This window comes from Canis lupus, chromosome 1 (genome assembly GCF_048164855.1).
Source record: "Canis lupus baileyi chromosome 1, mCanLup2.hap1, whole genome shotgun sequence".
Taxonomy (NCBI): domain Eukaryota; kingdom Metazoa; phylum Chordata; class Mammalia; order Carnivora; family Canidae; genus Canis; species Canis lupus.
In genome coordinates this window covers 116,282,303-116,302,235 of record NC_132838.1, presented here as the reverse complement: position 1 = coordinate 116,302,235, position 19,933 = coordinate 116,282,303, and the positions used below count along the sequence as shown (strand labels likewise).

The window sequence follows — 19,933 nt, the reverse complement described above, 5'->3', positions numbered from 1 at the left end:
CTCCCGCCCCCACCCGCGCCTGCGCACTCGGGACAGAAACGGCAACTCCAGGGAGCTTAAACGCCTGGCGCTTGAGTGCAGTGTTCGCGGCTCGAACCGAGGGCGAGGAGGGGGTAGGGGGCAGGGTGCTGGGGTAGGAGGAGGAAGGGGGCGAAGGAGGGAGGAAAGGGGCGGGGCCAAGAACCAAAAGAGGGAAGCCAGAATACCCGGCTTTTGTGATTTTGGACTACGGTTCCAACAAGGGAGCAGGCTCGGATTATCCTCGGTAGCACCGACCACTCACAGACACGCTTACAGGCCTGAGGAACCCTGGCCCTGCCGGAACTCGGCTTCTCCAGCGGTCAGCCAGCCGAGGACCCTGCCCGGTTCTCCCCCACCCCCCCTTCCTGAGGAACCGAGACACTCGCTCCCGCCCCCTTTGCGCCTGCGCACTCGGGCCGCGGCAGGCCCTCTGGAAGCCCGCAGCCTTGAGGGCTGGGCGGTCCTCACAGCCCGTCGTGGCCCGAGTGTGCGGGTCGCTGCTTGTGGCCGCTGCTTTTCGGAAGGAAACGAGTGCGGGAGGGCTGGATTCTGCGGTCCGGACCGGGGGTGGGTGGAGCCTGGGACCTCGGGCTACTTCGCGATTCCTCCCGGGTGAGGGCTGGCAGCTCGAGACCCGAACCGGGTGGGTTTAAACTCGTGGGCTCTAACAGCGCGGGGCCCGGCTTGTGGGCGCGGCCTATTCGGCAACGCGAGACCCTGCGGTCCTACGCACCTTGGTCTTCTCCTTAACCACCTAGGTCAGCCCGTAGAGGGCAGTCGGAGGCGGAGCCCCAGAATAAAGGTCCCCTGCAAAACGCTGGAGCTAGATTCACGCATGGCTGGTCTCTGAGGGCCTGAGGACCCGCTAGACGCAAGAAGACGCCGTGGGCCGTCCCGCGGGGTGAGCAGTAACGGTGTCCGAACTACGGGGTCCCCAGAGCTGCGAACCCGGACGCGGGGGACTGCAGACCTGTCCCGGTTTGCCTTCGTTTCCATTTGTGCACACCTGTGATGGCTAGCGAGGGTCAGGAAGCGTGGAGGGTGGTGGGTTCTAACCGATCAAGAAAAGCCTGAGGGTGTAATGAACACTATTTGCTTCCCCAGCCCTGCCAGTCTCCAGAGAAGGCCTTTGAAGCGAAGCGAATCGCTGCTGCGCCTCGCAGAGCCAGGTTCTGTGTGAGTGTGTGTTGCTTCTTTGTTTCCGTGAAATGCATTTGATTTTCTTCCCTTGGAATGTGCTGCCTAAGAATGATCTATTCAATAGATTCAATGAATCTATTCATTCAAGGGAAATCTTAAGATTTCCCTACCTAGTTAATGGCAGGGGACCTAATTAATAGGTAAAACTCTCTAGTGTCCATTTAATGCAATTTTGCAGTTACTTAACCGTATGGTATATATTTAATTGCTTTTTGAGCAGTTTTCTGATGATGGAGATAACCCTATTTGGAAGTCAACGTTCATGCTTTGTTTTCGACTGTGGTTTGTTTAGGAGTAGTTTAAGGGTTTGTTTAGATATCTTCAGTGATTCCAGAGTAGGGGTGGGGATTTTTTTCCAGGGGACTCTGTGATTGGTAATTTTTGGTACCAGCCAGATGTGGTTAGCGGTTTGGTAGCATGTTTGTTTGTTTGTTTGTTTTTAACTTTTATTTATTTATGATAGTCACACAGAGAGAGAGAGAGAGGCAGAGACACAGGCAGAGGGAGAAGCAGGCTCCATGCACCGGGAGCCCGACGTGGGATTCGATCCCGGGTCTCCAGGATCGCGCCCTGGGCCAAAGGCAGGCGCCAAACCGCTGTGCCACCCAGGGATCCCGGTAGCATGAGTTTGTTTTGTTTATTTTTGACAAATACAAAATGGTATATATTTCAGGTGTACAACATGATGTTTTTCGGTTATATATACATTGTGGAATGGAATGATTAGCACAATCAGAGTAATTACCATCCGTCACTTCATAATTATTTCTGTGTGTGGTGAGAAAACTTAAGATCTACTCTCTTGGCAAATTTCAAGTATATAATACAGAAACCTTGCTGCACATTAGGTCTTCAGAACTTACTCATCTTACGACTGAAAGTTTGTAACACTAGTTTGTTTGGGGTATGTTTTTTGGTAGACTGAAGTGTATAAGGTGTTTAAAGAATTTTGAACCTAGATGAAAGGAATTTGAATCTTGCCTGCCACTTAAATCTGAGTGCATTTGAACAGTATTTCTGGTCCCAATTTCTTCATCTCTAAATTCAGAATTACAATAGTATATAACTCATGGGGTGGTTTTTAAAATTACCTGAATTAATATTTGTAAGCTCTTAGAGGAGTACCTGGCACATTAGAGGAGTGCTTAACTAATATTAGCTATCAGTTGTAAATGATGATTCTTAGTCGTTTCCTATCCCAGGAGCGAGAATGAATGGGGGGGCATAGAGAGAAGCAGACTCCCTTCTGAGTGTCTGGAGCCCTGGGTTGGGAGGGTTGTGGAGGAACTCTATCCTAAGATCCCAAGACCATGACCTGAACCGAAATCAGATATTTAACCCACTGAGCCACCTAAGCACCCCCCCCCCCCCCAAAGAGGGATTCTAACATGAAGTTTTTGGACTCTGTTTATGGGTTTCTAGGACAACACAAATCTAAGATTTTGTATAAGATTGTTCTATATATTTGTCAGCAGGTAGTTTGGTGGGGAGGAAGTCTATCATTTCATGATACTATCAGAGTTGTATAAGACCCAACAAGATTGATTCTTACTGGTGTGGAATAAAAGTCTGGGATAACTGGGAATGACTTTAGGGATAATCTTTTATAAAAGTAGTATTCAGCAATATGGAAATGGTTAAGTAACTCACACTCCATGTGATGGAATGTTGAGATACTAAAAATTCCGTTTATTAGGAATTTAATCATCAGAAAAATAGATACATATATAATGTAATATTGCAAAGTGTTATTATAAATAAAAATCTTTAAGAAATTGTAAAGTTACATATACATATTGAACACGATTTATAAGATACATTGCAAGGACTTAATTACTGGTGTATTCATTGGAGTCCAGGAGGGTTAAGCTCAAGTTATTGAGCAGCTGCTGTGAAATAAGCATTTCTTTTTCTATCTCTTAATTGCTTCAGAAAAGCATGGTGATCCTTCACAGAAGGATCTCAGATGTTGATGAGACACAATATTCAGGAATTGGTAGGAATTATTTTTTCAGTCACATTGATTTCCTTGTTGATACCACTTACATAGGCCTATTTAATCACAATTTTCTTAATGACTGCAAGGTACCCCATTTTCCCAACTTCTTAAAAAATTCTTTTTAATGGGAATGGCTTTTTAAAACAGTATTTATAATAGAGTTAATGCAGGCTTACGAAATAATAAGTAACTAAGGGACCTAAAATGAAGAAATTAAAATTATCCATAGTCTCAATATCCAAAATAATCACTATTGATATTTATAGCATATTTTCTCAAAATATTTCTACAAGCATATGCATTTTTGCTTATGGTTTTATTTCTGAATAATGGGATAACGTTAATTAAAAATTTAAAAAAATCAAGACTTTAAAGTAGTTACTACTTTTTTTTTTTTTTTTTTTAAGATTTTACTTATTTATTTATGAGAGACACACAGAGAGAGAGGCAGACAGAGGCAGAGAGAGAAGCCGGCTCCATGCAGGGAGTCCAATGCGGGACTGAATCCTGCAACCGCAGGTTCACGACCCCAGCCAAAGGCAGATGCTCAACTGATGAGCCACCCTGGTGTCCCAAAGTAGTTATTACTCTAAAAGAGATGTTCAGTGCCCTCATGGATTTTATAATCATGGATGTATGGAGAAAGGTAAAAAATCCCAACAGTTAGTTCCCTACTTGTTTGAGAAATCTTCCAAATAATTATAATTCTTAAGATAGAAATGTCATTTAAATTGAGAGACTTAATTATAATTTAAAATTAATTTTAGGGACACCTGGGTGGCTCAGAGGTTGAGCGTCTGCCTTCCAGCTCAGGGGGTGATCCTGGAGTCTCGGATTGAGTCCCTCATCAGGCTCCCTGCATGGACCCTTGCTTCTCCCTCTGCCTATGTCTCTCTCTCTGTGTCTCTCATGAATGAATAAATAAAATACTAAAATATAATAATAATAATAAATTAAATTAATTTTAAATGTCAGAATTGAAATGTGGATATTTCCCCCCATTTTTTGGATGTCTGTTTCACATTAATGATTTAAAGTAACTAATAAAAAATAAAATAAAATAACTAATCATATTATATATTGTTTTGTAAACTGATTTTTTTTCTTTCAGTGTATCTTGAATACTTTCTATCCTTTTTTTTTTTTCTTTCTATTCCTTAACTGTTTTCTGGAACTAGTGTTTAGAATTTTTTTTTTAAGATTTTATTTATTTATTCATAGAGAGAGAGAGAGAGAGAAAGAGAGAGGCAGCGACACAGGCAGAGGGAGAAGCAGGCTCCATGCAGGGAGCCTGATGCGGGACTCAATCCCAGGTCTCCAGGACCACATCCTGGGCTGCAGGCAGCGCCAAACCACTGCACCACCGGGGCTGCCCGGAACTAGTGTTTAATGATAACTTTAGGATTCCATTTTATGGATGTTTTATAAATCATTTAAGAAGTGTGCTGTTGGGTAGTAATGTTCAAATTATGTGAGCAATTTCTTTGACAGGCTTTCTGTGTGCTATTACCCAACTTTTCACTTTATGGTCATGTAGGATTTCAGAGAGAGGAACACTTAGGAATATGACATTGACTTTTACCAGGTGGGTTACAGGTGACACTCTGAAGTGTTTGGCTGAATTTCTGAAGGATTTTTACAGTGTAAAATAGACCTCTCTGCTCTTTTATGCCAAAAGTTTCATTTTCCTGATCCTTCATTTGGGTGAGAGTTTGAGAAATAAATTAATGATAATTTCCTAGAAAACTAAGATTACAAAAACCAAAGTTATTTTAATCTCAGTAAAGAGTGACTAACACTAAAAATTCAGAAGTAGTAATATCAGCATGTTAAATGTATGGAGTTTAAATATCAAAAGAAATAGCTAAGAAAGATAGGCCTCTAGATTTGGAAGCTAGGAGAAAGGATAGTAAGGATGGAATTTTGGAGTTTTTTTTTTGTGATATAATACTCCTTGTAGAGCTGTTTTAAATTTGTCCAGGTATAAGTGATACAGACTTTTAGAGAACAAAATAAAGATCACCTGGGATATCATCAAGTAGAGGCAACGCAAAATTTTATTCTACCTCCATTCACAGACTGCATATACACGTATGTTTATGTGTGTGGTTTTCCTGTCAAATATACAATCACAGTACAAAACTATTTCCTTACCTACCTTCTCCTAGCAATTTCCATGACATTAAGTAAGAATTTTACCTTCCATTTTTAGTGGTTTTTTATTCTAAAAAATTATTTTTTCAAGTTTATTTATTTTTTTTTAGTAATCTTCTCACTCAACACAGGGCTTGAACTCATGACCTGGAGATTAAGAGTCACATGCCACCCACTGCGCCAGCCAGGCACCCCTATTTTTAGTTGGTTTTTAGTGCCTTTGTGTGAAGGCCAATGATTTAACCTGCTAAAGGATATTTAGGTTCTTTCTAGCTTTTTTTCCCCATCATAAACACTTTTCACACATTGTTTCATTCTTTCTATATCATACCATGAGTGTCCATTTCCCTATAACCTTAGTAATGAGAAGTATCCTTAATTTTTCAAATCTGCCAATCCAATTCCTTTAATATGCATTTCCTTAGTTACTAGTGAGTTTTAACTAGTGAGTTATTTCTACTTTCCAGAGAATTAACCATGCTTAGGTTTCACAAATTCACTTTTCCCCAGCCTGGGTACCAAGAGAGATGGGTTGATAAATGAAATTGTGCAGGTAGTATTGATGATTCTGAACAGGCAAACGATGATTGATGAGCTCTGAGTTCACCCTTCCTCCAGGTTGGGATCCCAGTGTTCAAGTATAGTTTTGTCTTAATAAAGACTGCTAGCATGTTCTATGCAAGTAGTTCTCAAATTGTGACATTGTGACATTAGGACCAGCAACACCAAGTATCACTTGGGAACTGCAAATTCTCAAGCCCAACCCCAAACCTCTACTGAATGCCAAACTCTAGGAGTGAGGCTCTGCAAACTGTGTTTTAATAAGCCCTCCAGGTGATTCTGATGCACACAAAGCTTGATCACCAAACTTTGTTGCCTGTTGTGATTTTATAAAATCTGAAGGGAATTTAAAAATCCTTATTTCCAGGTCACACTCCGTACTGATTAAATAAAAATGTTTGGGGGATAGGAGCCAGGCATCAGTATATTTTACAGATCTGCAGGCAATTTGAGTGTCTAGCAAAGTTTGGGAAATTCTTGTCCATAGTATTTTTTATTTTCAGGTTTAGGGAGGCCAGCCACATTCCTGAGTCTTAGAAGTTCTGGGTCAGATGATGTAACAACCACTTCTCGGATGGGAAGATGGGAATGGAGGGGGATGGAGCTGCTCCGGACAGACCTGGACAGCCCATGCTCGGGTCCATATCAACCACCGTAGGGTAGGGGATTAACTGGAAACCCACCTGCTAAAGTGCCTAGACATGAGCTTCCATGCAAGTCTCTGTCTGTCCTTGTGCAATGGATTTTCCTGTGCTTTTGAGGAGGACTTACATTTTTCTAAACTACTTTCTACCCCTCATAACTTGTCTATGTGTTGGAGTGGGGAGGAGTGTAGGAAGGGAGAGTTAGTGTAACGTTTTAAAATTTGGGAGCTCCAAAAAATTAAAAATTAAAAAATTAAAAATTAAAAGTAAAATTTGGGAGCTCCGAGGCAATTTTGTTCTTATGGCTTCACCTTCCTCTTGCAGTTCTAGCTTCTATGGATTCTGCTTCTTCAGTAAATGAACTTTGAGGAAAACTGACCAGTTCTTCTAATCTAAAATCATGGCTCATGTAAGTTGTTTCTGTTTGAAGTACTGTAATTTTTTTCAGATTATGTGATAATTCTCATTAGGTATCCTGAAACTTCCTAACAGAGCCCCATCCAACAGCTTCTCCCATTCTAGTATGGGATGGAACCAGGCAGCCCAGTCCCCGCCCCGCCCCCCCACGTGCCTGTCTCTTCTCCACCCATGTCTCTGTGCCTGTTGACCAAATTATTTAGTGTATTGACTGCGTGTTCAGTCTTTGTTTAGAGCAGTGATAAAATAGAAATAAAGGCCCTAGAGGGAATTGTTTGATCTGAGATTCTTAGTAGTAGAGAACACTAACTAGAGTAGCAATGTACAAAAGATTATAATGTGAGCTACCTATGTAATTTAAAATTTCCTAGTAGTTGCATTTTTAAAATATAGAATTAGTGCCTTAAATGCAGTAGGCAGCATGTCAGTCTCATAAAAAGTACAGAATAATATGCAAGGCACTTAACATAATCTGGAACTTTTTTGTAGTCAGATTTTAAAAAGTAAAAAATAACACATGCAGTTAATTTTAATGTTTTCTTTACCTCAGTATAGCCATATACACACACTTGCACATATATGTAGCCCAAATGTTAGCATTTCAGAGTGTGATCAACATGGAAATTACTGAGGTATCTTACATTGTTTTCTTTCTAAAGTTTTTTATATCTGGTATGTATTTTTTAATTACAGCGCATCTAAGTTTGGACTAGCCACAATTTAAGTACTCAGTAATCACATGTGTCTAAGCCAACATATTGGACGTTGCAGCTTCAGAGATTTTGTGTAACCTAAATTCTAAATATAACTTAATATATTTAAAAATATAGAAATATCTAAATAAAATCATTTATTTATTCATGAGAGATACAGAGAGAGGCAGATGCAGAAGCAGGTGCCCTGTGGGGAGCCCAATGCAGGACTCAATCCCAGGACCCCGGGATAACGACCTGAGCCAAAGGCAGACGCTCAACCACTGAAGCACCCAGATACCCCCAAACTCCAGTTTTTAAAAATAGAGATTTTTATGGCTTATTTGGAGGAAAATAAATCCATCATTTTTTTTTTTTTTCCTAATCGTTGAAGGAAAAGAGGTAGGAATGAAGCACATTTATTGAGAAATTTTTTAGGCCCATTACAAGCAGTGTTCTAATGAACACTATTTCAGTTAATTGTGGAAATTCTGATTAACTATGTAACCATATCTAGAAATAAGTAAAATTAGGTATACCGTGGTACATAGGAAGTATTTTCTTTAGCAGTGGTTGGCAAACTACAGCTTGTGAGCCATATTTGTCCCTTGGCCTGTTTTTATACAGCCTTTGAGTTATTTATGCTTTGGAAGAATTGTTTAAAAAAAGAAGGGAAAGGGGAAGGATATGAAACAGACCGTATGTGGCATGCAAAGCTTAAATATTGGCCCTTTAGAGAAATAAATAATTTTAGAAATAATACATGGGTTTGTCATTTCAGCATTTGGTGATGTTCAGAGATGTGGCTGTAGACTTTTCTCAAGAAGAATGGGAATGTCTGAACTCATATCAGAGGAATTTGTACAGAGATGTGATATTAGAGAACTATAGCAACTTGGTGTCTGTGGGTAAGCTTATCTGTGTCATATAATTTGGAAATTCACAGGACTGAATTTCACTACTGTCTTTCTAGAAACTAGCTGAATATCTGCTTTGTAGTTGAGAGTAGGCACCTTGAGCTATTAAGCAGTTAAATAGCACCTTTAACTTCTCCCATAATCCAGTGACCTTATGTCTTTCTGTGCCTTTTCTATAATTGCTCCCCTTTAATGACAACTGGATATAAATCCTCAGACACTCACAGCAAAACCATTGTCAAAGAAATCTAGTTTCTTATTGCTAGAGATGGTCTATTATCTGTTAATTCACCTGCAATGTGAGTAGGAAGACTAGAGGTGTCTGCCTCCCCCTATGTATCTATTTAAAAAGCTTATACAATGTATATGTAGCTGAGTTGAATCAACAGTTTGTTAAAAATCAGGTGGACACATTCAATTTACCACAGTAGACATATTACCTTTTAATTATTTTCCTTTTAGCAAAATAGCAAAAATACTTAATAAAAGTACCTAATAAGTATAGAGTTTACTATGTACTAAGCACTCATTCAAGCACTTTACATTTATTAAATCAAATCTCACAACAGTTCAGTGGGTAGACATAATACCTCCTTTTCACAACTGAGAGAACTAAGGCCATAGAGACCCAGGTAGCAGAGGTGGGATTTGAAACCAGTGTTCTCAAATCATTACTTCCTCAAAAAAACCCTAAAATTCATTACTTCCTCCCAAGAGACAGACTCTGTATGAGTTTAAATTACAATAAGATAATGTTCCTACTTTTCCGTTCTTGTTATGCCTTGTGATTGTGAAGTAACACTAATATGAATGTTTTTCAGTCCTGTTACTTTTCTTTGTTCTGCAGGCTCGATCAAGCTCATTCTTTCTTTATTATGTACCATTATGTTTTTTCAAGCAGGATGCTCCATTTCTAAGCCAGATGTGATTACCCTACTAGAGCAAGGGAAAGAACCATGGATGGTTGTGAGGGATGAGAGAAGAAGGAGCCTAGGTGAGTAAGTGCCAACTAGGCAGATATGTGGTTATGGCATGGCACAGCCTGCTGGTTGGGAAGGAAACACACCCCATAGATGTTGCTAATGAAGAGAAGACCTGAAACCTGGGAAGAAAACATAGATCTCAGCAAGAGCCAGCAAAGAAATTTTATCTGTACTTCCACTTACCACTTGTTTCTTCACTCTCAAATTTCCCTGTCATTTCAGTGGAGGAAAAGTTTCTTCCATAATGACAGCTATTTTACTTGGATCTAATTCATTTCTGGTTCATGTTCAGTATATATATTTCTTCATTGCTCTCTTCTCATGAAGTTTACATTGTAGTAGAGAAGTCATACAATACACAAACAAATGGATTACCAAATACCATGAAGTGATTAACTTCCGAAGAAATGTAAGTAGAGTAAAAATATGGAGAGTTTGGGCAGCCCAGGTGGCTCAGCGGTTTAGTGCCACCTTCAGCCCAGGGTGTGATCCTGGAGTCCCATGTTGGGCTCCCTGCATGGAGCCCGCTTCTCCCTCTGCCTGTGTCTCTGTGTCTCTCATAAATAAATAAAATATTTTTTAAAAATATGGAGAATTATGATGGATGAATGGGGTAACTTTAAACAGGGTGGTCAGAGAAGAGGAACCAGTGGTAAGAGGTTTCATCTGGTCAAAGATGGAACCATTTGAATATCTATACACATAACTGCACACACACATTATAACATAAAATATGCTTAATTCCATAAATTCTTAGTGATACTAATAGCAAATTGTTCACCATTGGAAACTACTAGGGATTTAAGTTATTTGGGAAATATAAAGGAGAAGTATTCTTTTTTTAAAAGAACTGTACCAATATTAGATAAAGAGATGGTTTTCTTTTTTTTGTTTTGTTTTGTTTTGGTTAAAGATTTTATTTATATGAGAGACATAGATAGTGACCAAGATAGCACAAGCAGGGAGGAGAAGGAAAAGCAGGCTTCCTGCTGGGTAGGAAGCCTGATGCGGGGGCTCCATCCCAGGACCCTGGGACCATGACCTGAGCCAAAGGCAGACACTCAACCGACTGAACCACTCAGATGCCCCTAGAGGTTTTCTTAATAAAAGTATTCAGTGAATAAATGAAAGATGACAGAATTAGAATATTATCATTTTGGAACCCATAATGAACAATTGGATCTGGGCATTAAACAACAGTTCTGATAAAATCACAGAAATAGAAACAATCAGACATCATTCTTCTAATGAGAGGATACAGTATCACCTATGAAGTGACTCTGAATAAAATTGGTCCAAAGACTGATGAGGTTTCTAAAGCCAACTACAATTTATAAGAAGAAGATAGAGGAACATGTTCTATTGCACCTTGGGAATTAGCAAAATTAAGAAATGGGCAATGCTATAGGGTCAAAAGACAAGTTTCTTCAACAAATAACTTACAAGGGAAATATAAAGAAAGCAGGAAAACCTAGAAATTAAAAGACTTGTAAAATACCTATCAACCAGTTGTACTCTATGTACTTTTTTTGGGATCAATTTGCTATTTTTAAATTATTTAAAATCTTACATTTGAGACATAAATGTGAAATGTGAACACTGATATTTGATAATCTTAGAGAATTACTGTACATTTTTTTAAGTTTGGATAATGGTATGATAAATCCTGTAGGTAAAAAAAAAGTAGTATATGGGATTTGCTTTAAATAATGTGAGAAGAGTAAATTGGGTTGTACATAGGCCTTGATTGGGCACAAGTTGGTGATTGTTGAAGCTGGGTCATAGATGCATGGATATTCATTATCTAATTTTGTGTATTTTAGAGATACTCTGTAGTAAAGTTTTATTTTAAAGTTATTGAGAGATCAAAAGAAAATGAGAGGTGAGAGGGTGATGAAAATAAGTATATCCAAGTCTTTGGAGGAATTCTGTCATAAAATCAGACACATGAGATACAGGAAATGTCTTTTAAGATGTGATCTATTAGAACATATTTATATGTTGAAGAGGATGATTTCAAAGAGAGGAAAATTGATGGTGTAGTGATATAGGATAATTTTTGTAAGGAATGGCCTTCAGTAGATGGGAAGGAGTAGGAGCCAATTTATGGAGAAAACCCATGCATATGACAAGGATATGGACACAGGTTGGTTGAATACTATGAAGGGGAGAATACATATATTTCTTTTAATTGCTTCTGATTTCTTGTTGAAATAAACAGTAAGGTTATGAGCAGAATGTGAGGATTATTTAGTGTTTTCCTGGAACATGGATTATTCAGTATTTGATCTGTATTGATTCTCAGGAGTACAACTCTGTGGTCATAGGATTTTAATATTTCCAGATGTCTTACTACAATAACTCTGGTGTTAATGTGATTAAAACTGCCTCTGTCATAAATCTATCCCATATCATCTTGTATCAACAAAAGAAAAAAGGTGGTTAAAGACATCTTGCCTTAGGAAACGAATCAGTTTTATGACCAGGTAATATGCTCCTCATTGTCTTTTTAATTAAAGCTGATACTCTGCAAATGGAAATAACGTTTCTCCTTTTATATTGGTCTAATATTTTGTTTTCACATTAGCATTGTTTACTAAAGTTCTTGATTCAGTAGAATACAAACTAGTGTTTGGTTTATTAATTTTAAATGGTTAAATATTTTATAAATATTTAAAAAGTTGTGACATTAACATTTTTTTAAAAATTTATTTATTCATGATAGTCACACAGAGAGAGAGAGAGAGAGAGAGAGGCAGAGACACAGGCAGAGGGAGAAGCAGGCTCCATGCACCGGGAGCCCAATGTGGGACTCGATCCCGGGTCTCCAGGATCGCGCCCTGGGCCAAAGGCAGGCGCCAAACCGCTGCGCCACCCAGGGATCCCAACATTTTTTACTATAGGCTAATCTTTTGATATTTAGTTCAGCCTTTTGTTTCATTATAGGACTAGCTGATTGTTTCTTGATTAGATCACACAAATAATGCGAAGCCTGTTATTTCTAGTTTCAGTTTGTTTAAAGTAGAGCAGGAACCTGAAGTATTCAACTTTGTTTTTATAGAAATGATTGTCTTAGTTGCTTGCAGGGATAAAAACTGGCATAAACAAGTTTGGGAACAAATATGGCTGATGCTTTGTTTACAGAAAGCATAAGATTACAGCTCAGGGTTCATGCTGTAGTCTCCTAAGTGAGAATGTTCAACATGCCAAAGTTTTTTTTTTTTTTTTTTTAAGATTTTATTTATTTGAAAGAGGGAATGAGAAAGCGCAAGCAGGGGAGAGAGGCAGAGGGAGAGGGAGAAGCAGTTTCCTCACAGAGCAGGTGGCCCTAATGTGGGACTTGATCTCAGGAACCTGAGGTCATGTTCTGAGCCAAAGGCAGATGCTTAACTGACTGATCCACCCAGGTGCCCCGTCAACATGCCAAGGTCTTAATCTGGCATATCTTTTAAGGGATGGGGCATTATGACAGTTGCAGGTTCATTATATCCACATTAGGAATGCTTTGTTTTGTAATGAAAACCTTTAAGTTTTATAGGATGAGTTTTTTTATTTTTTAAAGATTTTATTTTTAAGTAATCTCTGTACCCAATGTGGGGCTCAGACTTACAACCCTGAGGTTAAGAGTCACATGTTCCATGAACTGAGCCAGACAGGTGCTCTATAGGATGAGTTTTATAACTTGTTCTACTTTGTGGGATGTGTGTGTGTGTGTGTGTGTGTGTGTGTATGAATATGGACGTTTTATCTTAATTTTTTGTATTTTTTGCATTGTCTGCTCATCACCTTTATTACTGGTGATAATTTGTATGAGTGTTTATGCTATCAACACTTTCTCATTTTTCTTACAAGTGTTTCAACCTTATTTTTATTTTGACTATGACTTTCCTTTTTTCTGTTTTTTTTTTAATGACTTTTTAGTTTACAAGTAAATCCTTTGAAATTACCATCTTCTATAACCTTTGTCATACCTTTATAGCTGCCTACTTATTTACTACCATTATAATTTAGCTAATTATAGGTCATTTGATATATCATTTCTATCTTATTTATCGTAAACCTTAAATTGACTTTTTTCCTAAAGGTCCTTACAAAGTTGCCAGTTTTTTATTGCTTTCTTGGGTAGGGAAATGGAGACAGAGAGAAAAGGGAAGAGAGAGGAAAAAAGAGAAAGAGAAAGTGGGAGGAAGGAGGGAAATAATGGGAGAAGGAGAAAGGAAGACACACAGATTTCATAGTGACATTTTCTATAATATTCATTTATCTCTCTGCTCATATTTTTTAATGTTTTTAGTATATACTTTTTATAAAATTAAAAAATTGTTTTTAGAGAGAGGGCAAATGCCTGTGAGTATGGTGGGGAGGTCCAGAGGGAGAGAGAGAATCCCTTTTTTTTTTTAAGGATTTAATTTATTTATTCATAAGAGACACACAGAGAGAGTCAGAGACATAGGCAGAGGGAGAAGCAGGCTCCCTGTAGGACCCCAATGTGGGACTTGATCCCAGGATCTGGGATCATGCCCTGAGCCAAAGGCAGACACTCAACCACTGAGCCACCCATGTGTCCTGGAGAGAATCTTAAGCAAGCTCCGTGTTCAGTGCAGAGCCCAATGCAGGGCTCAATCTCATGACCCTGAGCTTATGACCTAAGCTGAAATCAAGAGTTGAATGCTTAACTAACTGAACCACTCAGATACTCTAGTATATCCGTTTCTAAACAAATTTATTGGAACATAAATATATACCAAAAAATCTGAAGCCATAAGTAAACAGCTTACTGAATTTTCACAAAATAATCACATCCATCTGACTAGCACAGAAATAGAGGTTTGCTAGATTATTAGAAGCTCCCTCCTAACTCTTTCTAGTCTTTCCTCCCTACCAAAATTAACCACTATCCTGACTTAACAACTCTATATTTACTTTTTTTTTGAACTTTATAAAAATGGAACCACACAGTATATCTTCATTTATGTTTGCCTTTGTTTACTCTCCATTATGTTTATGAGATTGATCTGTGCTGTTGCATGTACTTGTAGATTATTCATTGTCATTGCTATACAGTATTATATCATGTCAATATATTTTAATTTTCATAGCAATTCAGATGAACATTTGGATTCTTTCCAGTTTGAACATATTCAAAATGATGTTCCTATATTATAGCCTCTTAAATTAGCATTTTATTTTTGAGAAGTAGTGAGTCTTATTGCAAAATTTTTGAGAAAATATACATTTCTTTGCTCAGATTTTTATTAGCTTGTTACTATGGCATAAACTCATTCTTATGCCTGAAAAATCACTAAAATACTCTCTAGGTAGAACCTAAATGGCATTCGCTTTGAGGACTTCAGGGAGAATATAGGAGAGAGTATGAAGGAACAAAACAGGTTGAGTCTTTGTAATGTAGATGGGTATAGCTATATAAACTGAAATAGAGATAATATGTAGAACCTCTCATTACCTTGTGAAAACAGGGAGAGTTTACTCATGACTATGCAAAGTAGAAAATGAACTGTAGTGGAGATATCTAAGTGAAAGTAGACAATGGAAAAGATGATCAGATGTAAAGAAATCACCATTTTTCACTTATATATTTGACTGAGATAGCTTAGAGGTGTTTTTGTTTCCCATCTCTATAGGAAATGATAAAAAATACATAATCAGTGTAATAAGGTATAAGATTAGTGGCAAAAGAACATATGCAATAACTGTTAGCTAATTTTGAGAATTTAATAATTAGTAATTACTGTATGCTATGGGTTTGTTACTCAGTGATAAATCAAAGGTTGTTTCTGCCCTTGGAAAGGTTTGAGGTAAGAAAATAGAATTTTTTAAATGGTAAAATTTATTAATATGTATGTAACAACAAAATTGAAAGCGTTAAGAAACAAGGAACAAATTACTGGGCTAGGAAGTAAAGGATGTAAATTAGATGAAGTCAGCATGGGTCTGATTTTTAACATGGCACCTAAAATATGAAAGGTACCCAACTATGTAGAGATTGCAAGTTGGCTGTTCTAGGAAATTTAATAGCCAGTGAAAAGGTCAAAGAAGTGGAGAAATAATGACATATTCAAGGAACTGAAAGGAGACAAATGGGTAGGAATATAGGGAACAAAGGAGACAATGACTTGAGATGATATGGTAAACAAAGGTCATTTTATTCATGGTAAGGTGTTTGTACATTATTCTAATTAAAAGGAGTAATCCTTAAAAAATCTAAGTAAAAATTCTCAAACTTTGATCTGCCTCCAAATACATGATTACTTTAGAGATTTTTAGCTCATTTACTTCAACTGAGCTTTATTTTCTATTGTTTTTTTTTTTCTATTATAAAGGTTTTGCTTGTTTACTTTTTTAAGAATAAGAAATAGCATGTATTTATCTTGTTTTCTTTCAGATTTAGAGTCCAGATATGACACTAAAATGTTATTTCAAGAAAAGGATCTTTATGAAATGAATTTATCTCCATGGGAGATCATGGGAAGAATTAGAAGTTGTGGCCTTGAAGACTCCTTTATCAGAAAAGATTATAAGTATAAGAAGTTTGAGGGACAAGAAGGTCCTCAAGAGGGCTATTTCAGGCAAGTGAAAAAACTGCCCACTTACAGAAAACTCCCATCTCTTACTCTGTATCAGAGAATTCATAATAGAGAGAAACCCTATGAATGTGGGGACTGTGGGAAGGCCTTTAGAGTACGCCAACAACTTACTTTCCATCAGAGGATCCACACTGGTGAAAAACCCTATGAATGCAAAGAATGTGGAAAAGCCTTTAGACAGTGTGCCCACCTTAGTCGACATCAGAGAATTCATACTTCTGACAAACTCCTTGAATGTAAAAAGTGTGGAAAGATCTTTACATGTGGTGCAGATCTTCGAGTACATCAGAGAACGCATATTGGTGAGAAGCCCTATGAATGTAAGGAATGTGGGAAGGCCTTCAGAGTACGAGGACAACTTAATCTCCATCAAAGGATTCATACTGGTGAAAAACCCTATGAATGTAAAGAATGTGGGAAGACCTTTAGACAGTATGCACACCTTACACGACATCAGAGACTTAATATTGCTGAGAAATGCTATGAATGTAAGGACTGTGGGCAGGCTTTCTTGTGTAGTACAGGCCTTAGAGTGCATCACAAGCTTCATACTGGTGAAAAGCCCTATGAATGTAAGGAATGTGGAAAGGCCTTCAGAGTGCGGCAACAGCTCACTCTCCATCAGAGAATTCATACTGGTGAGAAACCCTATGATTGTAAAGAATGTGGGAAGACCTTTAGTCGTGGCTATCACCTGACTCTTCATCAAAGAATTCACACTGGTGAGAAACCTTATGAATGTAAGGAATGTCAGAAGTTCTTTCGTCGTTACTCAGAACTTATTTCACATCAGGGTATTCATATTGGAGAGAAACCCTATGATTGTAAGGAATGTGGGAAGACCTTTAGACTGTTCTCACAACTTACTCAACATCAGAGTATTCATTTTGGTGAGAAACCTTATAAATGTAAGGAATGTGAGAAGACTTTTAGACTGCTGTCACAACTTACTCAGCATCAGAGTATTCATACTGGTGAGAAACCCTATGACTGTAAGGAATGTGGAAAAGCCTTTAGACTTCATTCATCACTTATTCAACATCAGAGGATTCATTCTGGTGAAAAGCCATACAAATGTAAGGAATGTAAAAAGGCATTTAGACAACATTCCCATCTTACCTACCATCAGCGAATTCATAATGTAACTAAATAATTATGGAAAGCCTTCCACTTTGAATTTTGTGTTAAAGGGCATTAGAAAATAAATTCTAGGGGAAGTTTTTAAATAAAGGAATCCCTTTTGTTTCATGCTTAAAACTAAGCTAAATAAGATCTTATTTGAAGGAAAGGATATATTAATTTCATGAATTTATAGAGACCTTTACTCAGCATTAAAAACCATGTTAAACTTAAGGAAATTTGTTCCAGAAAGAAACTCTTAAAGGAGTGAACATAGAAGAGCTTTTGATCTTATGTATTTTATCAATTCTATTCTTCCCAACTGTATAATATACCCATGGAGGTTGTGAGGGCACTGTCTCATTTCAAAAATTGATAATTGAAAAGAAAGTCATTTAGCCTCCATTTCTTCTTAAACTGTATTTTAGGGCAACTAGAAGTTGATGAGCTGAAGTTTTTTATTACAGGGTTTTGCAGCCCATAATGAAATAATGGATCTAGGCACAATTCTCAGTAGAGGTTAAGATCAGTAGGTGCCCACTGATTGATTTTAATCTCATTAAAAATAGGATAAAACACTTTGTGCCGCCGTAATGAGTTACAATAAGACATACGCATCTTGCCAAAAAATATTGAACCTGAATCTCAGGATCAAGATCTAACTCCCACTCTAAAGAAAATTCGGGAAACAGAAGAACATGACACATGAAGAAGCAATTAAACTAATCTAAAATGTGGGTAATTCTACAAGAGGAATGACCTGGCTTCTCAAACAATAAAAGGGCATTGAAAAAAGGGAGGTGGAACTCTGAGATACTAAGAGTCTGGAGAAATGTAGACCAATCAAATGCAATGCATTAGATCACAAGCTGAACAAACGTAAAAAGGACATTTTTATGACAATTGGGGAAATGGGAATATTGATGGTATTAGATAATATTAAAAATTATGTTTTTTGTTAGGTGTGATAATAGCATTGTGGTTATGTAAAAATGTTAGAGGTTAAGTTTATACACAAGATGATATGATGTCTGGAACTTTTTAAAAATGCTCATACAAAAGAAAAGTAAGGATGGATAACTTGTTTGTCAAAGTGATAGTAAGATGAGTGTTGGGTACATGGTTTTTGTTTATTTTGTTTTTGTTATTTTCTCTACTTTTATGTATTTTAGTTTTTCCATAATATTTTAAAGATAAAATTAGCTATGGAATTATAACCTTTGAAGTAAATGACTTTTTAAAAGATTACATATCAAAATTTGTGGATGTTGTCAAGGCTCTGCACACTGGGATAACAAATATGCTCTACCATATTTGGGAAATAAAAATCGAGTGTCTGACTTTTATCTATATCCCCTCTTGCTACCTCTGTTATCATGCCTATCCCACAGTACTTCATATGTTTAAAGAATGAGTTTTAAAAGTAATTACTACAGCCAAATGTGGAAATTAATGGAGTAGACCTTCATTGTCTAATAAGATAGTTGCCAGCAGTATATTGAGTGCTCAAAATTGAACACTTGTTAGTTAGAGGTTAGTTTGAATTAAAAGGGTGGCAAATGTAAAATACACATGAAGTTTTGAAGATTTAGTTTTTTAAAAACAATGTAATATATTGTTTCTCACAGCATTTCTCTTCTATAATATTCAGTGAGTTGCATTATTACATAATACAGAAGCCAATTTAAGTGTCTTTCTGCTCTAAAGTAGCATGTTTGCATACTGAGGTCTTGGTTCTACCCTGAGTCATGCTCCCTGCCACCCCGCCCCCTTCATGAAAGGTAGCCTGCGTTTACAGCTGAGTAGTTTTCTCAGACTGTTTTTAGCTTGTACATGTTTTGGGATCCCAAGGCCCTTTCACTTCATACTGTTTCTTTCCCATTAATTTCAAGCTTGCAATGCTCCAAGCAGTACAGTTGTCTTAAAAACTTTTCAGTGAATTTTATTAGGGTTCACTCAGGCGAAAGATCAACAGGCTATTCTCTGTATTGGGCTTCCCATGAGGCTGCTATGGAAAAGTGACTTTGAAATTCTTAGATGTCCTGCTGTTTCACAGAAAAAGTAAGTTAGATTCATCATTATTCTGAGGCTACATTTTCAGGACAGCACCATATATTTGATTTTTTTTTTCCCTCTCAGGCTCAATTATAACTTTGAAAAACCTTTTGCTATCTGGAAACACTGCCATGGAACCCTCTATATTTCCTTGAGATTCTACTTGAAATATGCACCAATTGATACAATAAGTAAAATATGATTTTTCTTTTTTCTTCTGTTATGCTTATCTTCATGAATTTCCAAATATTGATCAAGCCTTACATCACTGGAATAAACTCCCAGTTGTTTGTAGTGCGTACTTTGTATGTAGTACCTATTGCTGGATTTGCTGTGATTGCTATGGTGTGCTAATATTTTGTTGAGGATTTTTTTAAAAGGATTTTTCCAATCTATGTTCATGAGGAATACTGGCCTGTAGTTTTCTTTTATTCTACTGTCTTTGCTTCATTTTGCTAACATGGTGATGGTGGCCTCATAAAATGGGTTTCGAAGGATTGCCTCTTCTCAATATTTGGGAGAGGTAGTGTAGAAACATTAATTATTATTTAAACGTCTGGTAGAAT

The 19,933-nt window shown here is 37.4% G+C and overlaps 2 protein-coding genes across 12 annotated transcripts in view; one reads left to right on the top strand and one right to left on the bottom strand.

Moving 5' to 3' along the window:
* Positions 1-19,933, bottom strand: part of ZNF793 (zinc finger protein 793) — a 147,790-nt gene that overhangs the window by 55,365 nt on the left and 72,492 nt on the right. The gene's annotated exons all lie outside the window — the stretch shown is intronic.
* LOC140642917 (uncharacterized) lies at positions 32-18,658 on the top strand. 10 transcript variants are annotated; one of them, XM_072768276.1, is made up of 8 exons: positions 430-588; positions 780-922; positions 1,126-1,197; positions 1,685-1,838; positions 6,904-6,988; positions 8,470-8,596; positions 9,507-9,599; positions 15,992-18,658. In XM_072768276.1, exons 5-8 carry the CDS (start codon positions 6,980-6,982, stop codon positions 17,344-17,346), a joined length of 1,584 nt encoding a protein of 527 aa, XP_072624377.1. In that variant the 5' UTR covers positions 430-588; positions 780-922; positions 1,126-1,197; positions 1,685-1,838; positions 6,904-6,979; the 3' UTR covers positions 17,347-18,658. The 10 variants fall into 10 exon arrangements, with proteins under 10 accessions (XP_072624327.1, XP_072700411.1, XP_072700486.1 ...); XM_072844443.1 differs by having other exon boundaries at positions 9,504-9,599; XM_072768226.1 differs by lacking the exons at positions 430-588; positions 1,685-1,838 and adding an exon at positions 32-113.

Coding starts and splice junctions, on each gene's coding strand:
- LOC140642917 (XM_072844310.1), top strand. Junction 8,597..9,503: donor TAGCAACTTGGTGTCTGTGG/GTAAGCTTATCT, acceptor TGTTTTTTCAAG/CAGGATGCTCCATTTCTAAG. Junction 9,600..15,991: donor TGAGAGAAGAAGGAGCCTAG/GTGAGTAAGTGC, acceptor GTTTTCTTTCAG/ATTTAGAGTCCAGATATGAC.